General features: G+C 43.8%; 1 protein-coding gene and 1 long non-coding RNA gene across 7 annotated transcripts in view; one reads left to right on the top strand and one right to left on the bottom strand.

The window, feature by feature from the left end:
• The window catches only part of LOC126991258 (uncharacterized), a 42,947-nt gene extending 42,693 nt beyond the window's left edge, over positions 1-254 (top strand). For all 6 annotated transcript variants that reach the window (XR_007745341.1, XR_007745340.1, XR_007745339.1 and 3 more), the window contains one exon: positions 132-254. This is a non-coding gene — a long non-coding RNA (uncharacterized LOC126991258). The remainder of the gene's footprint in view (positions 1-131) is intronic.
• An 8,604-nt stretch (positions 255-8,858) lies between these two features.
• On the bottom strand, positions 8,859-11,517 carry LOC126991256 (uncharacterized). The gene is made up of 3 exons (XM_050850038.1): positions 9,822-11,517; positions 9,402-9,506; positions 8,859-9,191 (listed from the first exon to the last, which is right to left on the bottom strand). Exons 1-3 carry the CDS (start codon positions 10,383-10,385, stop codon positions 8,859-8,861), a joined length of 1,002 nt encoding a protein of 333 aa, XP_050705995.1. The 5' UTR covers positions 10,386-11,517.
• Between the last annotated feature and the right edge of the window lie 5,782 nt (positions 11,518-17,299).

The following is a 17,299-nucleotide window of genomic DNA, read 5'->3' as shown; positions in this document are numbered from 1 at the left end:
CCTCCACTTTCCTTCCTCTCTTCCTCCTTTCCTCCTATACCAAAAAATAGCTTAATCTTTCCTCTTCCTCCTCCTGTCTTCCTCTTCCTCCTCCTCCTCTTGGTTTCCCTGTTATCTCCACTTTTATCAAGGTCTGTGTCTTATTCCAGGGTTGAAAACTTTGCAGAATGGACAAAAAAATACCAGAATTTGCTTGAATATTTATTGACCAAAATGACACTTCTTGCAGAGAGAGAGAGAGAGAGAGAGAGAGAGAGAGAAGAGGGGGGGGGGGGTACTTTGTGTCTGTGGGGGGGTTGTCTAAACCCTGTGGGGGGTACACCCTGGGGGGCCTGGGAGCTGAGAGAGAGAGAGAGAGAGAGAGAGAGAGAGAGAGACACACACACACACACACACACACACACACACACACACTCGGCACTAAACTCTGCCAGACTCTTGCAGGGAGGGAGACAGAGACCAGACCACTGAGCCGCGGAGACCAGCCAGTCCCTCAAGATGCTGCCGGGGAGACCAGACCACTGAGCCGCGGAGACCAGCCAGTCCCTCAAGATGCTGCCGGGGAGACCAGCCACCTGAGAGAGAGAGAGAGAGAGAGAGAGAGAGAGAGAGATGGTACACTCTCTCTCTCAGCTGTTGTTGTATAAGAGAAATTTAAATAAAGTTAAATATATATTACAATACATATATTTCAATCTCCTCCTTCTCTTCTTCTTCCTCCTCCTCCTCCTCCTCCTCCTCCTCCAGTCAGTCATTGCTCTGAAAACACACACACACACACACACACACACACACACACACACACACACACACACACACACACACACAGGCATCCTTAACACTGGTGCCTGCCACTGGGGTGTGTTGGGTTTGCAGGAAACACTCAACAAATAAGTTCTAACACACTCTAGGAAATGGGAGAGACATCTTTGTTGGTGAGGAACATCTGCTGTGTGTGTGTGTGTGTGTGCGTGGTTGTGACACACTCGCTCTGTCCCGTCTCCACTTCCGCTCTCATGCAACTTTTCCTTAAAATCACGAACGTTTCTTGCAATCCATTCCACTGCTCAATGCTTCTGGTGTGCGTGTGTGTGTGTGTGTGTGTGTGTGTGTGACCCATGTGTCTATGTGGGTGAGTCAAACTGGGTGTGTTCTGTTTATAGCCTGTAGTGAAGCATAGAACAGCATTCCCTTAAGCTAAATCTAATAGATCGCCTTGGGTATTTAGGGTGTGGGCGAGTCACACTTGAAGCAGTTAAGGTGACGTGTGTGTGTGTACCAAGAATGGTTTGTTACACACACTGATCATGTGACACGGCTGTTAAGAAGACCAGAGCCAACCGACGGTCTCCTCGGCAGCTTACGCGCGTTACGTCTGATGGAGGGCTTGGTGGTGCTTGCGACGACTCCAGAAACGCGTCAAACGAAACTTGATGTTGTGTGTAAGTTCTGTAAGGAAAGAGGAATGGAAGTTAATGAAAGGAAAACAACACAGAATGTCTATTAGGTGTGCGTAGGGACACTGGCACGGACCTGTGTCTGGGCGAGGCAGGTGTTCCTCCATTGCAAAGTATCATTGAGAAAAACAGAGGAAAATGCATCAAAACAAAGCGCGGACGCGTCGGTACGAGCGAACCTTTCCATTTAGCGTATCGGGTGTGTGGAGAAGCGAACACTGAAGGTTTTGGCCTCCTGGAAATGTTCTCTACGGACGACGAGAATACAAACCCAGGAGAGAAGGTCGCTGATTACGTTCGGACGAAAGCAGCGACGTCCTGGAGGTCTTCATACCAGACTTTAAGCGAGAGTCATTCACAAGGCTGCAGGCGATGTCTCACAACCTTCACGTGCAGAGTTTAATGGCGCACGTAGAGAAACTCACTACGGCCGGGCCAAAACAGTGCCCCGCTGCGTATCCAGGATCATGCGCGTCAAATTTCGAATGTTGCTATTGAATATAACAAGTTTTGAGCCATAAACTCAACACAATCACCAAGTATTATACATGAAAACATGCAGAGTTTAATGGCGCACATAGAGAAACTCACTACGGCTGGGCCAAAACAGTGCCCCGCTGCGTATCCGGGATCATGCGCACCAAATTTCAAATGTGTCTATTGAATATAACAAGTTTTCTGCCACAAATTCAACACAATCACCAAGTATTATATATGAAAACATGCAGAATTTAATGGCGCACATAGAGAAACTCACTACGGCCGGGCCAAAACAGTGCCCCGCAGCGTATCCGGGATCATGCGCGCCAAATTTCAGATGTTACTATTGAATATAACAAGTTTTCAGCCATAAACTCAACACAATCATCATGTATTATATATGAAAACATGCAGAATTTAATGGCGCACGTAGAGAAACTCACTATGGCCGGGCCAAAACAGTGCCCCGCGGCATATCCGGGATCATGCGCGTCAAATTTCGAATGTCGCTATTGAATATAACAAGTTTTGAGCCATAAACTCAACACAATCACCAAGTATTATATATGAAAACATGCAGAATTTAATGGCGCACATAGAGAAACTCACTACGGCCGGGCCAAAACAGTGCCCTGCTGCGTATCCAGGATCATGCGCGCCAAATTTAAAATGTCGCTTTTGAATATAACAAGTTTTGAGCCATAAACTCAACACAATCATCATGTATTATATATGAAAACATGCAGAATTTAATGGCGCACATAGAGAAACTCACTACGGCCGGGCCAAAACAGTGCCCCGCTGCGTATCCAGGATCATGCGCGTCAAATTTAAAATGTCGCTATTGAATATAACAAGTTTTGAGCCATAAACTCAACACAATCATCATGTATTATATATGAAAACATGCAGAATTTAATGGCGCACATAGAGAAACATAAACAAATTGACAGTTTTGAGATATCAGCATAAATATAGGGATAAAACAACTTGTATATTGCCCACAGCGCACCAGGGCAGGGTACGGGGCAGGCCAGGACACAGCATACCCGTCCTTGTGTTGAAAGGTCAAGGTTCCTGGACCCAAACATTAGACTTGCTATAACATTGAGGGCATGTTCAAGCCTTGCCCTTATCATGGAACCCTGGCACTAACCCCTGGCTGGCACTGCCCACCTGTGCCGTGATGGGGCATGAGAGTGTGTCCGGTCTCTGCATAACAAGAACACCAGAACATAGGAGTCTGCAGGAGGCCGGGGGTCTGTACAAGGCATAACAAGAACATTAGAACATAGGAGACTGCAGGAGACTGGTATATGGGGCAGTGGGTACAAGGGCGCTCCTTTGACCCTAAGCTCCTGTGACCCTAACCTGACCTAATACCCAGGAATGTATCTAATCTATTTTTGAATGTGACGATTCTATTGGCAAGCTCCACATCAGCCTGTTCCACTCATCCACCAGTCTGTTAGGGCCGGGCTTACAGTCAGCCTTCCGCGCGGGATCGGGCCTTACAGTCGCTCTCGACCGCTGCTTTTCGGTCGCTTGTGAACGAAAAATCGGCGTTTTGGTAAGGAGATTTTGGGGAGCAGTTGAGGTGACGAAAACGAGATTTGTAACCAATGAATTCAAAGTAAATCTGCAATGATATGACACACCCAGCATGCAGAAAGCATATACAAGGCAAATAATGATTGAAAACACCTTTATTTTTGTTGGACAAACATTTTATTGGGCAGCGTATCGCACACCCCCAGCACAACAGAGTCTGTCGTCTCAGCCAACGCAATGGATGTTTTCGGTAAGTATATCTAGTGTTTATTTATCTACTGACGTTTCTTTTTGAAAATGTTGTGTGTAGTTGTTTTCGTGGGTCATATGGGTGTGCTGGAAGGGTCAACAAACCATTGCATACCTGTGGGTTTGGCAGCACTCACTCAGTCAACATGAATTCTATTATGAAATATTAAGAATATATAAAACTGCACCCAAAAAACATTGAGGCTATAATGAACTATTCATAATAGTTGGTCGCAGGCAGAGGGGGAGGAAAAACAAAAACTATAGAATTACACCCATCACGGGTGGTCAGCAGATTGTTGTATTTTTATGTAGTAAAAGTGTTTGTGTCATGAATAAGTAGATAAGAGGTGATAGGCTACTGTCTTAAAGGGAACTATTTTAGCTCTGATAGATTCAGTTAGGCATTAGGTTACAAGGTTTGCTTAGTTCCGTGGAATCATGTATAATTCTCAATCTATTAAGTCGCCATATTTTATTTTAGCAGCAATAGGTTAATTATTATCCTGAGCAGTGATTGCTTACTATCCTGAGCAGTGATTGCTTACTATCCTGAGCAGTGATTGCTTACTATCCTGAGCAGTGATTGCTTACTATCCTGAGCAGTGATTGCTTACTATCCTGAGCAGTGATTGCTTACTATCCTGAGCAGTGATTGCTTACTATCCTGAGCTGCAGCTCCAAGATAGTGGCATTTGCCCTCACAGCTCCTTCACAGCATTTCAACACCAATAAGATGATTTTCCTCACTTACTGAAAATGCTGACTACAATATTCATTCCACACCAATAAGATGATTTTCCTCACTCATTGAAAATGCTGACTACAATATTCATTCCACACCAATAAGATGATTTTCCTCACTTATTGAAAATGCTGACTACAATATTCATTCAACACCAATAAGATGATTTTCCTCACTTACTGAAAATGCTGACTACAATATTCATTCCACACCAATAAGATGATTTTCCTCACTCATTGAAAATGCTGACTACAATATTCATTCAACACCAATAAGATGATTTTCCTCACTTATTGAAAATGCTGACTACAATATTCATTCCACACCAATAAGATGATTTTCCTCACTTACTGAAAATGCTGACTACAATATTCATTCCACACCAATAAGATGATTTTCCTCACTCATTGAAAATGCTGACTACAATATTCATTCAACACCAATAAGATGATTTTCCTCACTTATTGAAAATGCTGACTACAATATTCATTCCACACCAATAAGATGATTTTCCTCACTTATTGAAAATGCTGACTACAATATTCATTCCACACCAATAAGATGATTTTCCTCACTTACTGAAAATGCTGACTACAATATTCATTCCACACCAATAAGATGATTTTCCTCACTCATTGAAAATGCTGACTACAATATTCATTCAACACCAATAAGATGATTTTCCTCACTTATTGAAAATGCTGACTACAATATTCATTCCACACCAATAAGATGATTTTCCTCACTTACTGAAAATGCTGACTACAATATTCATTCCACACCAATAAGATGATTTTCCTCACTCATTGAAAATGCTGACTACAATATTCATTCCACACCAATAAGATGATTTTCCTCACTTATTGAAAATGCTGACTACAATATTCATTCCACACCAATAAGATGATTTTCCTCACTTATTGAAAATGCTGACTACAATATTCATTCCACACCAATAAGATGATTTTCCTCACTTATTGAAAATGCTGACTACAATATTCATTCCACACCAATAAGATGATTTTCCTCACTTATTGAAAATGCTGACTACAATATTCATTCCACACCAATAAGATGATTTTTATCACTTATTGAAAATGCTGACTACAATATTCATTCCACACCAATAAGATGATTTTCCTCACTTATTGAAAATACTGACTACAATATTCATTCCACACCAATAAGATGATTTTCCTCACTTACTGAAAATGCTGACTACAATATTCATTCCACACCAATAAGATGATTTTCCTCACTTATTCAAAATACTGACTACAATATTCATTCCACACCAATAAGATGATTTTACTCACTTATTGAAAATACTGACGACAATATTCATTCCACACCAATAAGATGATTTTACTCACTTATTGAAAATACTGACGACAATATTCATTCCACACCAATAAGATGATTTTACTCACTTATTCAAAATGCTGACTACAATATTCATTCCACACCAATAAGATGATTTTACTCACTTATTGAAAATACTGACTACAATATTCATTCCACACCAATAAGATGATTTTCCTCACTTATTGAAAATGCTGACTACAATATTCATTCCACACCAATAAGATGATTTTACTCACTTATTGAAAATACTGACGACAATATTCATTCCACACCAATAAGATGATTTTACTCACTTATTGAAAATACTGACTACAATATTCATTCCACACCAATAAGATGATTTTCCTCACTTATTGAAAATGCTGACTACAATATTCATTCCACACCAATAAGATGATTTTCCTCACTTATTCAAAATACTGACTACAATATTCATTCCACACCAATAAGATGATTTTCCTCACTTATTCAAAATACTGACTACAATATTCATTCCACACCAATAAGATGATTTTCCCCACTTATTGAAAATACTGACTACAATATTCATTCCACACCAATAAGATGATTTTCCTCACTTATTCAAAATACTGACTACAATATTCATTCCACACCAATAAGATGATTTTCCTCACTTACTGAAAATACTGACTACAATATTCATTCCACACCAATAAGATGATTTTTATCACTTACTGAAAATGCTGACTACAATATTCATTCCACACCAATAAGATGATTTTCCTCACTTATTGAAAATGCTGACTACAATATTCATTCCACACCAATAAGATGATTTTCCTCACTTATTGAAAATACTGACGACAATATTCATTCCACACCAATAAGATGATTTTTATCACTTACTGAAAATGCTGACTACAATATTCATTCCACACCAATAAGATGATTTTCCTCACTTATTGAAAATACTGACGACAATATTCATTCCACACCAATAAGATGATTTTCCTCACTTATTGAAAATACTGACGACAATATTCATTCCACACCAATAAGATGATTTTCCTCACTTATTGAAAATACTGACGACAATATTCATTCCACACCAATAAGATGATTTTTATCACTTATTGAAAATGCTGACTACAATATTCATTCCACACCAATAAGATGATTTTACTCACTTATTGAAAATACTGACGACAATATTCATTCCACACCAATAAGATGATTTTCCTCACTTATTGAAAATACTGACGACAATATTCATTCCACACCAATAAGATGATTTTACTCACTTATTGAAAATACTGACGACAATATTCATTCCACACCAATAAGATGATTTTACTCACTTATTGAAAATGCTGACGACAATATTCATTCCACACCAATAAGATGATTTTTATCACTTACTGAAAATGCTGACTACAATATTCATTCCACACCAATAAGATGATTTTCCTCACTTACTGAAAATGCTGACTACAATATTCATTCCACACCAATAAGATGATTTTCCTCACTTACTGAAAATGCTGACTACAATATTCATTCAACACCAATAAGATGATTTTCCTCACTTACTGAAAATGCTGACTACAATATTCATTCCACACCAATAAGATGATTTTCCTCACTTACTGAAAATACTGACGACAATATTCATTCCACACCAATAAGATGATTTTCCTCACTTATTGAAAATGCTGACTACAATATTCATTTATGAGTAATTTATGAGAATGGCAGTTAAGGATATTTTTTTATATTCTCTTGAAATAGCTGTGTTGTTATTCTGTAAACATTTCGCCCCATTGTTCTTGTCGTTGTGTTCAATTATCATTAGTCAGCGTCTCTGAAATACATCACTCAGGTCAGGCCAAACTCTTCTGCTAGCTTATGTAGGATTGTGCAGGTTAGGTTCGGCTCGGCCCCTTCCTGTCTTTCAGTTTCAAAAAGTTCAAGTTCGAGCATAAGCTATACCTGCATTAGCATTAAATTCCTTCCTCCATTGATCGCTCAGTCACTGTTATTTTGTACTTGTTCATTGCGCAGGTTCGGCTCGGCCCCTTCCTGTCTTTCAGTTTCAAAAAGTTCAAGTTCGAGCATAAGCAATACCTGCATTAGCATTAAATTCCTTCCTCCATTGATCATTCAGTGACTGTTATATTGTACTTGTTCATTGTGCAGGTTAGGTTCGGTTCCTTCCTGTCTTTCAGTTTCAAAAAGTTCAAGTTCGAGCATAAGCTATACCTGCATTAGCATTAAATTCCTTCCTCCATTGATCGCTCAGTCACTGTTATTTTGTACTTGTTCATTGTGCAGGTTCGGTTCGGCCCCTTCCTGTCTTTCAGTTTCAAAAAGTTCAAGTTCAAGCATAAGCTATACCTGCATTGCCATTAAATTCCTTCCTCCATTGATCATTCAGTCAGTTATATTGTACTTGTTTAAATTTTCCAGCTTGCTTCTTTCTCAGCTCTCTTGTTTTCTGCACACCCAACATTTTCATCCTAATTTCAACATTTTTTTCTAATAATACTTTTTGTACATATGTCTCTCCTACAGGATGTGGAATTGTTCTGAATCCTAAGATGCTTGTCACAGTGAAATACCTGGTCACAAGCAACTTCCTCATCACCATCGCTGACTGCATATAAATTGTCATCATCAGGTAGTAGGCCTATTCGAGGTGTCAACTGATATACCTGGTACACTTTCTACATATAATTTCTCTATCATGTGTCCGAAAAAGTTTATGATGTTGCTGGTATGGACAGGTTCAAAGTTAGACTACACCGAGGATCAGCCCGCTCAGTCTCAGTAGTGATGTACAGGCTGATGGATGAGGTCAGCCAGCAGTGTCCGTGACCATGATATTTGTGGATGACACTGTGATATTTAGTGAAGGCAGGGAAGAAACTCAAAATGATCAAGAGAGGTGGAGGGATGGAAATCAGCAGGACATGTGAGAGAGCCCTACGGAAATGGCAGTGTGGTTTGAGTGAGTGGAGCTGGCAAAGGTAGATAAGTTCAAACACCAGGGCTTAACAGAACAAAGGAATGGAATGTGTGCTACAGAGAGGAAGAAAAGAGTGCCGTACAGGCCAGGTGGAGTGTACGGAGAATGGCGACATGATCGTCCGATAGTTCTGCTCCAGGACAAACCCCTGGGCTGTCCTGGGGTGACTGTGTCCATTTACAGCATCAAGGAGCAGGCAAGTTACAGATATCATATATTCATAGTATGACGTCGGGATCCGTGGGGGGGTCCAGGAGGGCTTGCGGCCACTGGAGGGGCTTTCATAGGAGTTGCGGGTATTTCCAGGAGTAGTTTCATGACCCTGGTGGTAGTGTGACCCTTCCTCTGTACCGTGAACCTGAAGAAACACATATTTGACAAGGCTTTCATAGGAGTTGTGGGTATTTCCAGGAGTAGTTTCATGACCCTGGTGGTAGTGTGACCCTTCCTCTGTACCGTGAACCTGAAGAAACACATATTTGACAAGGCTTTCATAGGAGTTGCGGGTATTTCCAGGAGTAGTTTCATGACCCTGGTGGTAGTTTGACCCTTCCTCTGTACCGTGAACCTGAAGAAACACATATTTGACAAGGCTTTCATAGGAGTTGCGGGTATTTCCAGGAGTAGTTTCATGACCCTGGTGGTAGTGTGACCCTTCCTCTGTACCGTGAACCTGAAGAAACACATATTTGATAAGGCTTTCATAGGAGTTGCGGGTATTTCCAGGAGTAGTTTCATGACCCTGGTGGTAGTGTGACCCTTCCTCTGTACCGTGAACCTGAAGAAACACATATTTGACAAGGCTTTCCTAGGAGTTGCGGGTATTTCCAGGAGTAGTTTCATGACCCTGGTGGTAGTGTGACCCTTCCTCTGTACCGTGAACCTGAAGAAACACATATTTGACAAGGCTTTCATAGGAGTTGTGGGTATTTCCAGGAGTAGTTTCATGACCCTGGTGGTAGTTTGACCCTTCCTCTGTACCGTGAACCTGAAGAAACACATATTTGACAAGGCTTTCATAGGAGTTGCGGGTATTTCCAGGAGTAGTTTCATGACCCTGGTGGTAGTTTGACCCTTCCTCTGTACCGTGAACCTGAAGAAACACATATTTGATAAGGCTTTCATAGGAGTTGCGGGTATTTCCAGGAGTAGTTTCATGACCCTGGTGGTAGTGTGACCCTTCCTCTGTACCGTGAACCTGAAGAAACACATATTTGACAAGGCTTTCATAGGAGTTGCGGGTATTTCCAGGAGTAGTTTCATGACCCTGGTGGTAGTGTGACGTTGTGAACATGCAAATCGGACAAAATAACACGCCCCACAATACTTGTGAGAAGGGTGACGGACCCGACAGTCTCCCGACAATTTGGTGCGTTGATCGGCACCCCGGTCCCAGAGGTGGGATATAAGAACACACCCTTCGTGACTGTCGGAACTGTGGTAGCCATGGGCATGATGGTTGTTTAAGAATATCATTGTCTGATGTATGGGGTCTGTGGTTACAGAAGTTTGATTTAAGAATACGACCCTGTATTTCAACTGGAACTCTCATCAATTTTTAAGATGGCAGGGATCATATGATAAACAGGTCTGAGAGTAATGTTTTCCTCTCAACTTACTCCCTCTCTCTGAAGCTCACTCACAGAATCAGGAATTTACTTAGCTTTTAACCCAGTACAGCGGGGGTCATGTTTCTTAATGGTCCCTCTAAGCGAGAAAAATGAGAAAAAATCATCACTCACGCAAACCATTTCATAATATAATATATCAACACATTTGTGATCAGTTTATGCATCATCTTTTTTGAGGGGTTTATATCATGGGGCAAATTTGGCCCGTCGCTGCTACACGGTAAAGCCACAAATTTGGCCCGTCGCTGCTACACGGTAAAGCCACAAATTTGGCCCGTCACTGCTACACGGTAAAGCCACAAATTTGGCCCGTCGCTGCTACACAGTAAAGCCACAAATTTGGCCCGTCGCTGCTACACAGTAAAGCCACAAATTTGGCCCGTCGCTGCTACACAGTAAAGCCACAAATTTGGCCCGTCGCTGCTACACAGTAAAGCCACAAATTTGGCCCGTCGCTGCTACACAGTAAAGCCACAAATTTGGCCCGTCGCTGCTACACAGTAAAGCCACAAATTTGGCCCGTCGCTGGTACACGGTGAAGCCACAAATTTGGCCCGTCGCTGCTACACGGTAAAGCCACAAATTTGACCCTGAATTATTAGAGATTCATAGCTGGTGAAATGGTCTAGACAGTTGAGTGCAATATGATAGCATGGGTGGCAGTGCTCGGCAGGGTCGGTGGCTCACAGTCTGACAATGTGGTCTAGTTAACCCAATCAGTGCCAGACCCAATGATGCCTGCCAACCTCCTGGTGTCGGGCAATTTATTTATTTATTTAGAGAACAAAGGCAGGCCTACAAGTCAAGCAGTTTGGGAGCGCTGGCTACACTGCTTATTGCGCTGGAATTTCTTTAAGCTGCTGTCCTCTTGGTATATCTAGTCATATGGACAAGAAAGAGCGCTCTGGTGGATCACAGGGGGGATGGAAAACAGTCTCAAGAAAGAGCGCTCTGGTGGATCACAGGGGGAGATGGAAAACAGTCTCAAGAAAGAGCGCTCTGGTGGATCACAGGGGGGATGGAAAACAGTCTCAAGAAAGAGCGCTCTGGTGGATCACAGGGGATGGAAAACAGTCTCAAGAAAGAGCTCTGGTGGACCACAGGGAGATGGAAAACAGTCTCAAGAAAGAGCGCTCTGGTGGACCACAGGGGGAGATGGAAAACAGTCTCAAGAAAGAGCGCTCTGGTGGATCACAGGGGGGGATGGAAAACAGTCTCAAGAAAGAGCGCTCTGGTGGAACACAGGGGGGATGGAAAACAGTCTCAAGAATGAGCTCTGGTGGATCACAGGGGGGGATTGAAAACAGGCTCAAGAAAGAGCGCTCTGGTGGATCACAGGGGGGGATGGAAAACAGTCTCAAGAAAGAGCGCTCTGGTGGATCACAGGGGGGATGGAAAACAGTCTCAAGAAAGAGCGCTCTGGTGGATCACAGGGAGATGGAAAACAGTCTCAAGAAAGAGCTCTGGTGGATCACAGGGGGATGGAAAACAGTCTCAAGAAAAGAGCTCTGGTGGATCACAGGGGAGATGGAAAACAGTCTCAAGAAAGAGCGCTCTGGTGGATCACAGGAGATGGAAAACAGTCTCAAGAAAGAGCGCTCTGGTGGACCACAGGGGAGATGGAAAACAGTCTCAAGAAAGAGCGCTCTGGTGGATCACAGGGGGGATGGAAAACAGTCTCAAGAAAGAGCGCTCTGGTGGATCACAGGGGGCTATGGAAAACAGTCTCAAGAAAGAGCCCTCTGGTGGAACACAGGGGAGATGGAAAACAGTCTCAAGAAAGAGCGCTCTGGTGGATCACAGGGGGATGGAAAACAGTCTCAAGAAAGAGCGCTCTGGTGGATCACAGGGGGGGATGGAAAACAGTCTCAAGAAAGAGCTCTGGTGGATCACAGGGGAGATGGAAAACAGTCTCAAGAAAGAGCTCTGGTGGATCACAGGGGGGATGGAAAACAGTCTCAAGAAAGAGCGCTCTGGTGGATCACAGGGGCGATGGAAAACAGTCTCAAGAAAGAGCGCTCTGGTGGATCACAGGGGGATGGAAACAGTCTCAAGAAAGAGCGCTCTGGTGGATCACAGGGGATGGAAAACAGTCTCAAGAAAGAGCGCTCTGGTGGACCACAGGGGAGATGGAAAACAGTCTCAAGAAAGAGCGCTCTGGTGGATCACAGGGGGGGATGGAAAACAGTCTCAAGAAAGAGCGCTCTGGTGGACCACAGGGGGGATGGAAAACAGTCTCAAGAAAGAGCGCTCTGGTGGATCACAGGGGGGATGGAAAACAGTCTCAAGAAAGAGCGCTCTGGTGGATCACAGGGGGGATGGAAAACAGTCTCAAGAAAGAGCGCTCTGGTGGATCACAGGGGGGATGGAAAACAGTCTCAAGAAAGAGCGCTCTGGTGGACCACAGGGGGAGATGGAAAACAGTCTCAAGAAAGAGCGCTCTGGTGGATCACAGGGGGAGATGGAAAACAGTCTCAAGAAAGAGCGCTCTGGTGGATCACAGGGGGGATGGAAAACAGTCTCAAGAAAGAGCTCTGGTGGATCACAGGGGTGATGGAAAACAGTCTCAAGAAAGAGCGCTCTGGTGGATCACAGGGGGAGATGGAAAACAGTCTCAAGAAAGAGCGCTCTGGTGGATCACAGGGGGGATGGAAAACAGTCTCAAGAAAGAGCGCTCTGGTGGACCACAGGGGGAGATGGAAAACAGTCTCAAGAAAGAGCGCCCAGGATCACAGGGGGATGGAAAACAGTCTCAAGAAAGAGCGCTCTGGTGGATCACAGGGGATGGAAAACAGTCTCAAGAAATAGCGATCTGTTGGACCACTGGGGAGATGGAAAACAGTCTCAAGAAAGAGCGCTCTGGTGGACCACAGGGGGGATGGAAAACAGTCTCAAGAAAGAGCGCTCTGGTGGAACACAGGGAGATGGAAAACAGTCTCAAGAAAGAGCGCCCTGGTGGATCACAGGGGGATGGAAAACAGTCTCAACAAAGAGCGCTCTGGTGGACCACAGGTGGTATGGAAAACAGTCTCTAGAAAGAGCGCCTGGTGGACCACAGGGGGATGGAAAACAGTCTCAAGAAAGAGCGCCTGGTGGACCACAGGGAGATGGAAAACAGTCTCAAGAAAGAGCGCTCTGGTGGATCACAGGGGGAGATGGAAAACAGTCTCAAGAAAGAGCGCTCTGGTGGACCACAGGGGGGGATGGAAAACAGTCTCAAGAAAGAGCGCTCTGGTGGACCACAGGGGGGATGGAAAACAGTCTCAAGAAAGAGCGCTCTGGTGGATCACAGGGGGGATGGAAAACAGTCTCAAGAAAGAGCGCTCTGGTGGACCACAGGGGGGGATGGAAAACAGTCTCAAGAAAGAGCGCTCTGGTGGACCCCCGGGGTGATGGAAAACAGTCTCAAGAAAGAGCGCTCTGGTGGATCACAGGGGAGATGGAAAACAGTCTCAAGAAAGAGCGCTCTGGTGGATCACAGGGGAGATGGAAAACAGTCTCAAGAAAGAGCGCTCTGGTGGATCACAGGGGATGGAAACAGTCTCAAGAAAGAGCGCTCTGGTGGACCACAGGGGGGATGGAAAACAGTCTCAAGAAAGAGCGCTCTGGTGGAACACAGGGGGGATGGAAAACAGTCTCAAGAAAGAGCGCTCTGGTGGATCACAGGGGGATGGAAAACAGTCTCAAGAAAGAGCGCCCAGGATCACAGGGGGATGGAAAACAGTCTCAAGAAAGAGCTCTGGTGGATCACAGGGGGATGGAAACCCGTCTCAAGAAAGAGCGCTCTGGGGGATCACAGGGGATGGAAAACAGTCTCAAGAAAGAGCGCTCTGGTGGATCACAGGGGAGATGGAAAACAGTCTCAAGAAAGAGCGCCTGGTGGATCACAGGGGATGGAAAACAGTCTCAAGAAAGAGCGCTCTGGTGGAACACAGGGGGGGATGGAAAACAGTCTCAAGAAAGAGCGCTCTGGTGGATCACAGGGGATGGAAAACAGTCTCTAGAAAGAGCGCTCTGGTGGACCACAGGGGAGATGGAAAACAGTCTCAAGAAAGAGCGCTCTGGTGGATCACAGGGGATGGAAAACAGTCTCAAGAAAGAGCGCTCTGGTGGATCACAGGGGATGGAAAACAGTCTCAAGAAAGAGCCTGGTGGACCACAGGGGGAGATGGAAAACAGTCTCAAGAAAGAGCGCTCTGGTGGACCACAGGGGGGGATGGAAAACAGTCTCAAGAAAGAGCGCTCTGGTGGATCACAGGGGAGATGGAAAACAGTCTCAAGAAAGAGCGCTCTGGTGGATCACAGGGAGATGGAAAACAGTCTCAAGAAAGAGCGCCCTGGTGGACCACCGGGGGATGGAAAACAGACTCAAGAAAGAGCGCTCTGGTGGACCACAGGGGAGATGGAAAACAGTCTCAAGAAAGAGCGCTCTGGTGGATCACAGGGGGAGATGGAAAACAGTCTCAAGAAAGAGCGCTCTGGTGGATCACAGGGGAGATGGAAAACAGTCTCAAGAAAGAGCGCTCTGGTGGATCACAGGGGGAGATGGAAAACAGTCTCAAGAAAGAGCGCTCTGGTGGACCACAGGGGGGATGGAAAACAGTCTCAAGAAAGAGCGCTCTGGTGGACCACAGGGGGGATGGAAAACAGTCTCAAGAAAGAGCGCTCTGGTGGATCACAGGGGGAGATGGAAAACAGTCTCAAGAAAGAGCGCTCTGGTGGATCACAGGGGAGATGGAAAACAGTCTCAAGAAAGAGCGCTCTGGTGGATCACAGGGGGAGATGGAAAACAGTCTCAAGAAAGGGGGGTAATTCTTGCTGGCCAGATGACATGCATCACACACGACCAAGATTGGCTGCCCATATCCACAACGTAAACAAACCTTTTGACAACCTTTTGACCTGTAATGCTTTGTATCGCTACTCCATGGCACCGTTTGCAAAAGTAAGGGCTGTTGTGGCTCGTGCTGCTGTCACTCAAATTATGAACTTGTTGGTACAGTTTATTGGAAGGAAGAAGCTGTTGTGGGTACAATCATGGCTTCAGAGAGGGAAGGACAGGGCTATTTACCCAAACCAACAGCTCGCTCCTGTTTGGCTGTACAGGCAACCGCAGTTGTTGCTTCTTGCTCCAACGGTTGAAGGAAGATGCCCAGTGTGACAGCGCCTCAGCCAGCTCTGCACACTTGCAGAGGTACCACCACCACACACTCGTGTCCGTGTACAGGTAACTCTCGATTTACGCGAGTATTGTGTCCGTGAAGAGGTCACTGCGTAAATCAAAAACAATGTAAATCAAACAAGAGGCTTGTTTCTATAGAAAAATAAATATTCACTTCATTCAGTGGAGAGAGAGAGAGAGAGAGAGAGAGAGAGAGAGAGAGAGAGAGAGAGAGAGTCTCAGCCTCACTGGTGTGAGGAAGAAATGAGGAACACCATGAGCAACTGGCTAGTATTGGTACCGGTACTGTACCGTATAGCTGGTACTGTTAGTACTGGTACTGGTACCAGTACCTGCCCACCCCTATTGGTGAGTAGCGTGGCAGCGTGGGTGCTGTGTTGTTGTTCAAGTGACGCGTGGGAAGAACTGAGCTCAGCTGTGTGGCCGTGTGAGTCCAGCTGCGTGAGACATCTGGTGGCCACTCCAGGAAATATTGCGTACAAGTGGAAAACACGTGTAAATTAAACATTTATTTGGGTTTTGGAGCACGCGGTATTTAAAAAACGCGTAAAACAAACTCACGTAAATTGAGAGTTACCTGTACTTACTTTTGTGCTCTAGTGTGCGATCTTTGGGTTTTCAGCAATATATATATATATATATATATATATATATATATATATATATATATATATATATATATATATATATATATATATATATATATATATATATATATATATATATATATATATATATATATATATATATATATATATATATATATATATATATATATAAGTTTGTGGATGTATGCATTTATGTATGTAGGCATGCACATGTATCTTTCTATGACTTGCACTTCATCTATTATTTGAATGTCAACCTTTTTTTATTTGAAATTTGAAATATGAAATTTTTTATTTGAAATTCAACTTTTTTTATTTGAGGGTGACAAGGTGTGGTAGTTAATATTAAGTTGAAGGAAGTGACGGTCGAGCTTGTTTTTAAAGGAGTCAATCGTGACACAGGTAACTCTCGATTCTGATGGTAGATTTCCGTGAAAAGAGGACAATACCCGTAACTTTAAGACAACAATTTTGAAAAAAAAAGTTCTTAAAATGCTCAGAAATATGTACGGGTTAAAGAACATTGACAATGCACAGTTTCCCGAAATTTATATATTTTTGGTGTAATCTTTACTGCTTGAATTGACAAGTGTCCTTGAGTAACGCAACAAAAATGGCGGCCAGGCTGGTGGTGGGAGAGATATCTCCCCGTACATACTGATGATGCACAGCTTCTGATATAACAAGCATATTGTTCCCGCCATCACTGGTAGGTTATGACAGACAACCAGGCAAGACACAATTCACACGGTTCTGGTGACATGCAGCTTGTAAACAATGCAAATGGCGGCCGGGCAGGTGCTGTGAGAAATATCTCCTCGTACATACTGATCATGCACAGCTTCTGAGATCATAATAAGCATATTGTTCCCACCATCACTGGTAGGTTATGACAGACAACCAGGCAAGACACAATTCACACGGTTCTGGTGGCATGCAGCTGTTTGTTGTGTGGTTGTGTGGTTGTGTGGTTGTGTGGTTTTCAAACAATGCAAATGGCAGCCGGGCTGGTGGTGTGAGAAATATCTCCTCGTACATACTGATC

The sequence above is a fragment of the Eriocheir sinensis genome, unplaced genomic scaffold, assembly GCF_024679095.1.
Source record: "Eriocheir sinensis breed Jianghai 21 unplaced genomic scaffold, ASM2467909v1 Scaffold252, whole genome shotgun sequence".
In the NCBI taxonomy this organism is placed as follows: Eukaryota; Metazoa; Arthropoda; class Malacostraca; order Decapoda; family Varunidae; genus Eriocheir; species Eriocheir sinensis.
The sequence above is the reverse complement of the archived record's forward strand: the minus strand, read 5'-3'. Positions and strand labels throughout refer to the sequence as shown.

Bases quoted from the DNA above. Each gene is read 5' to 3' on its own strand.
- LOC126991256 (XM_050850038.1), bottom strand. From the start codon at position 10,385: ATGAGAGTTCCAGTTGAAATACAGGGTCGTATTCTTAAATCAAACTTC. The intron at 9,507-9,821 runs GTTCACGGTACA...GTGTTTCTTCAG, and splicing joins TCAAATATGTGTTTCTTCAG to GTTCACGGTACAGAGGAAGG. The intron at 9,192-9,401 runs GTTCACGGTACA...GTGTTTCTTCAG, and splicing joins TCAAATATGTGTTTCTTCAG to GTTCACGGTACAGAGGAAGG.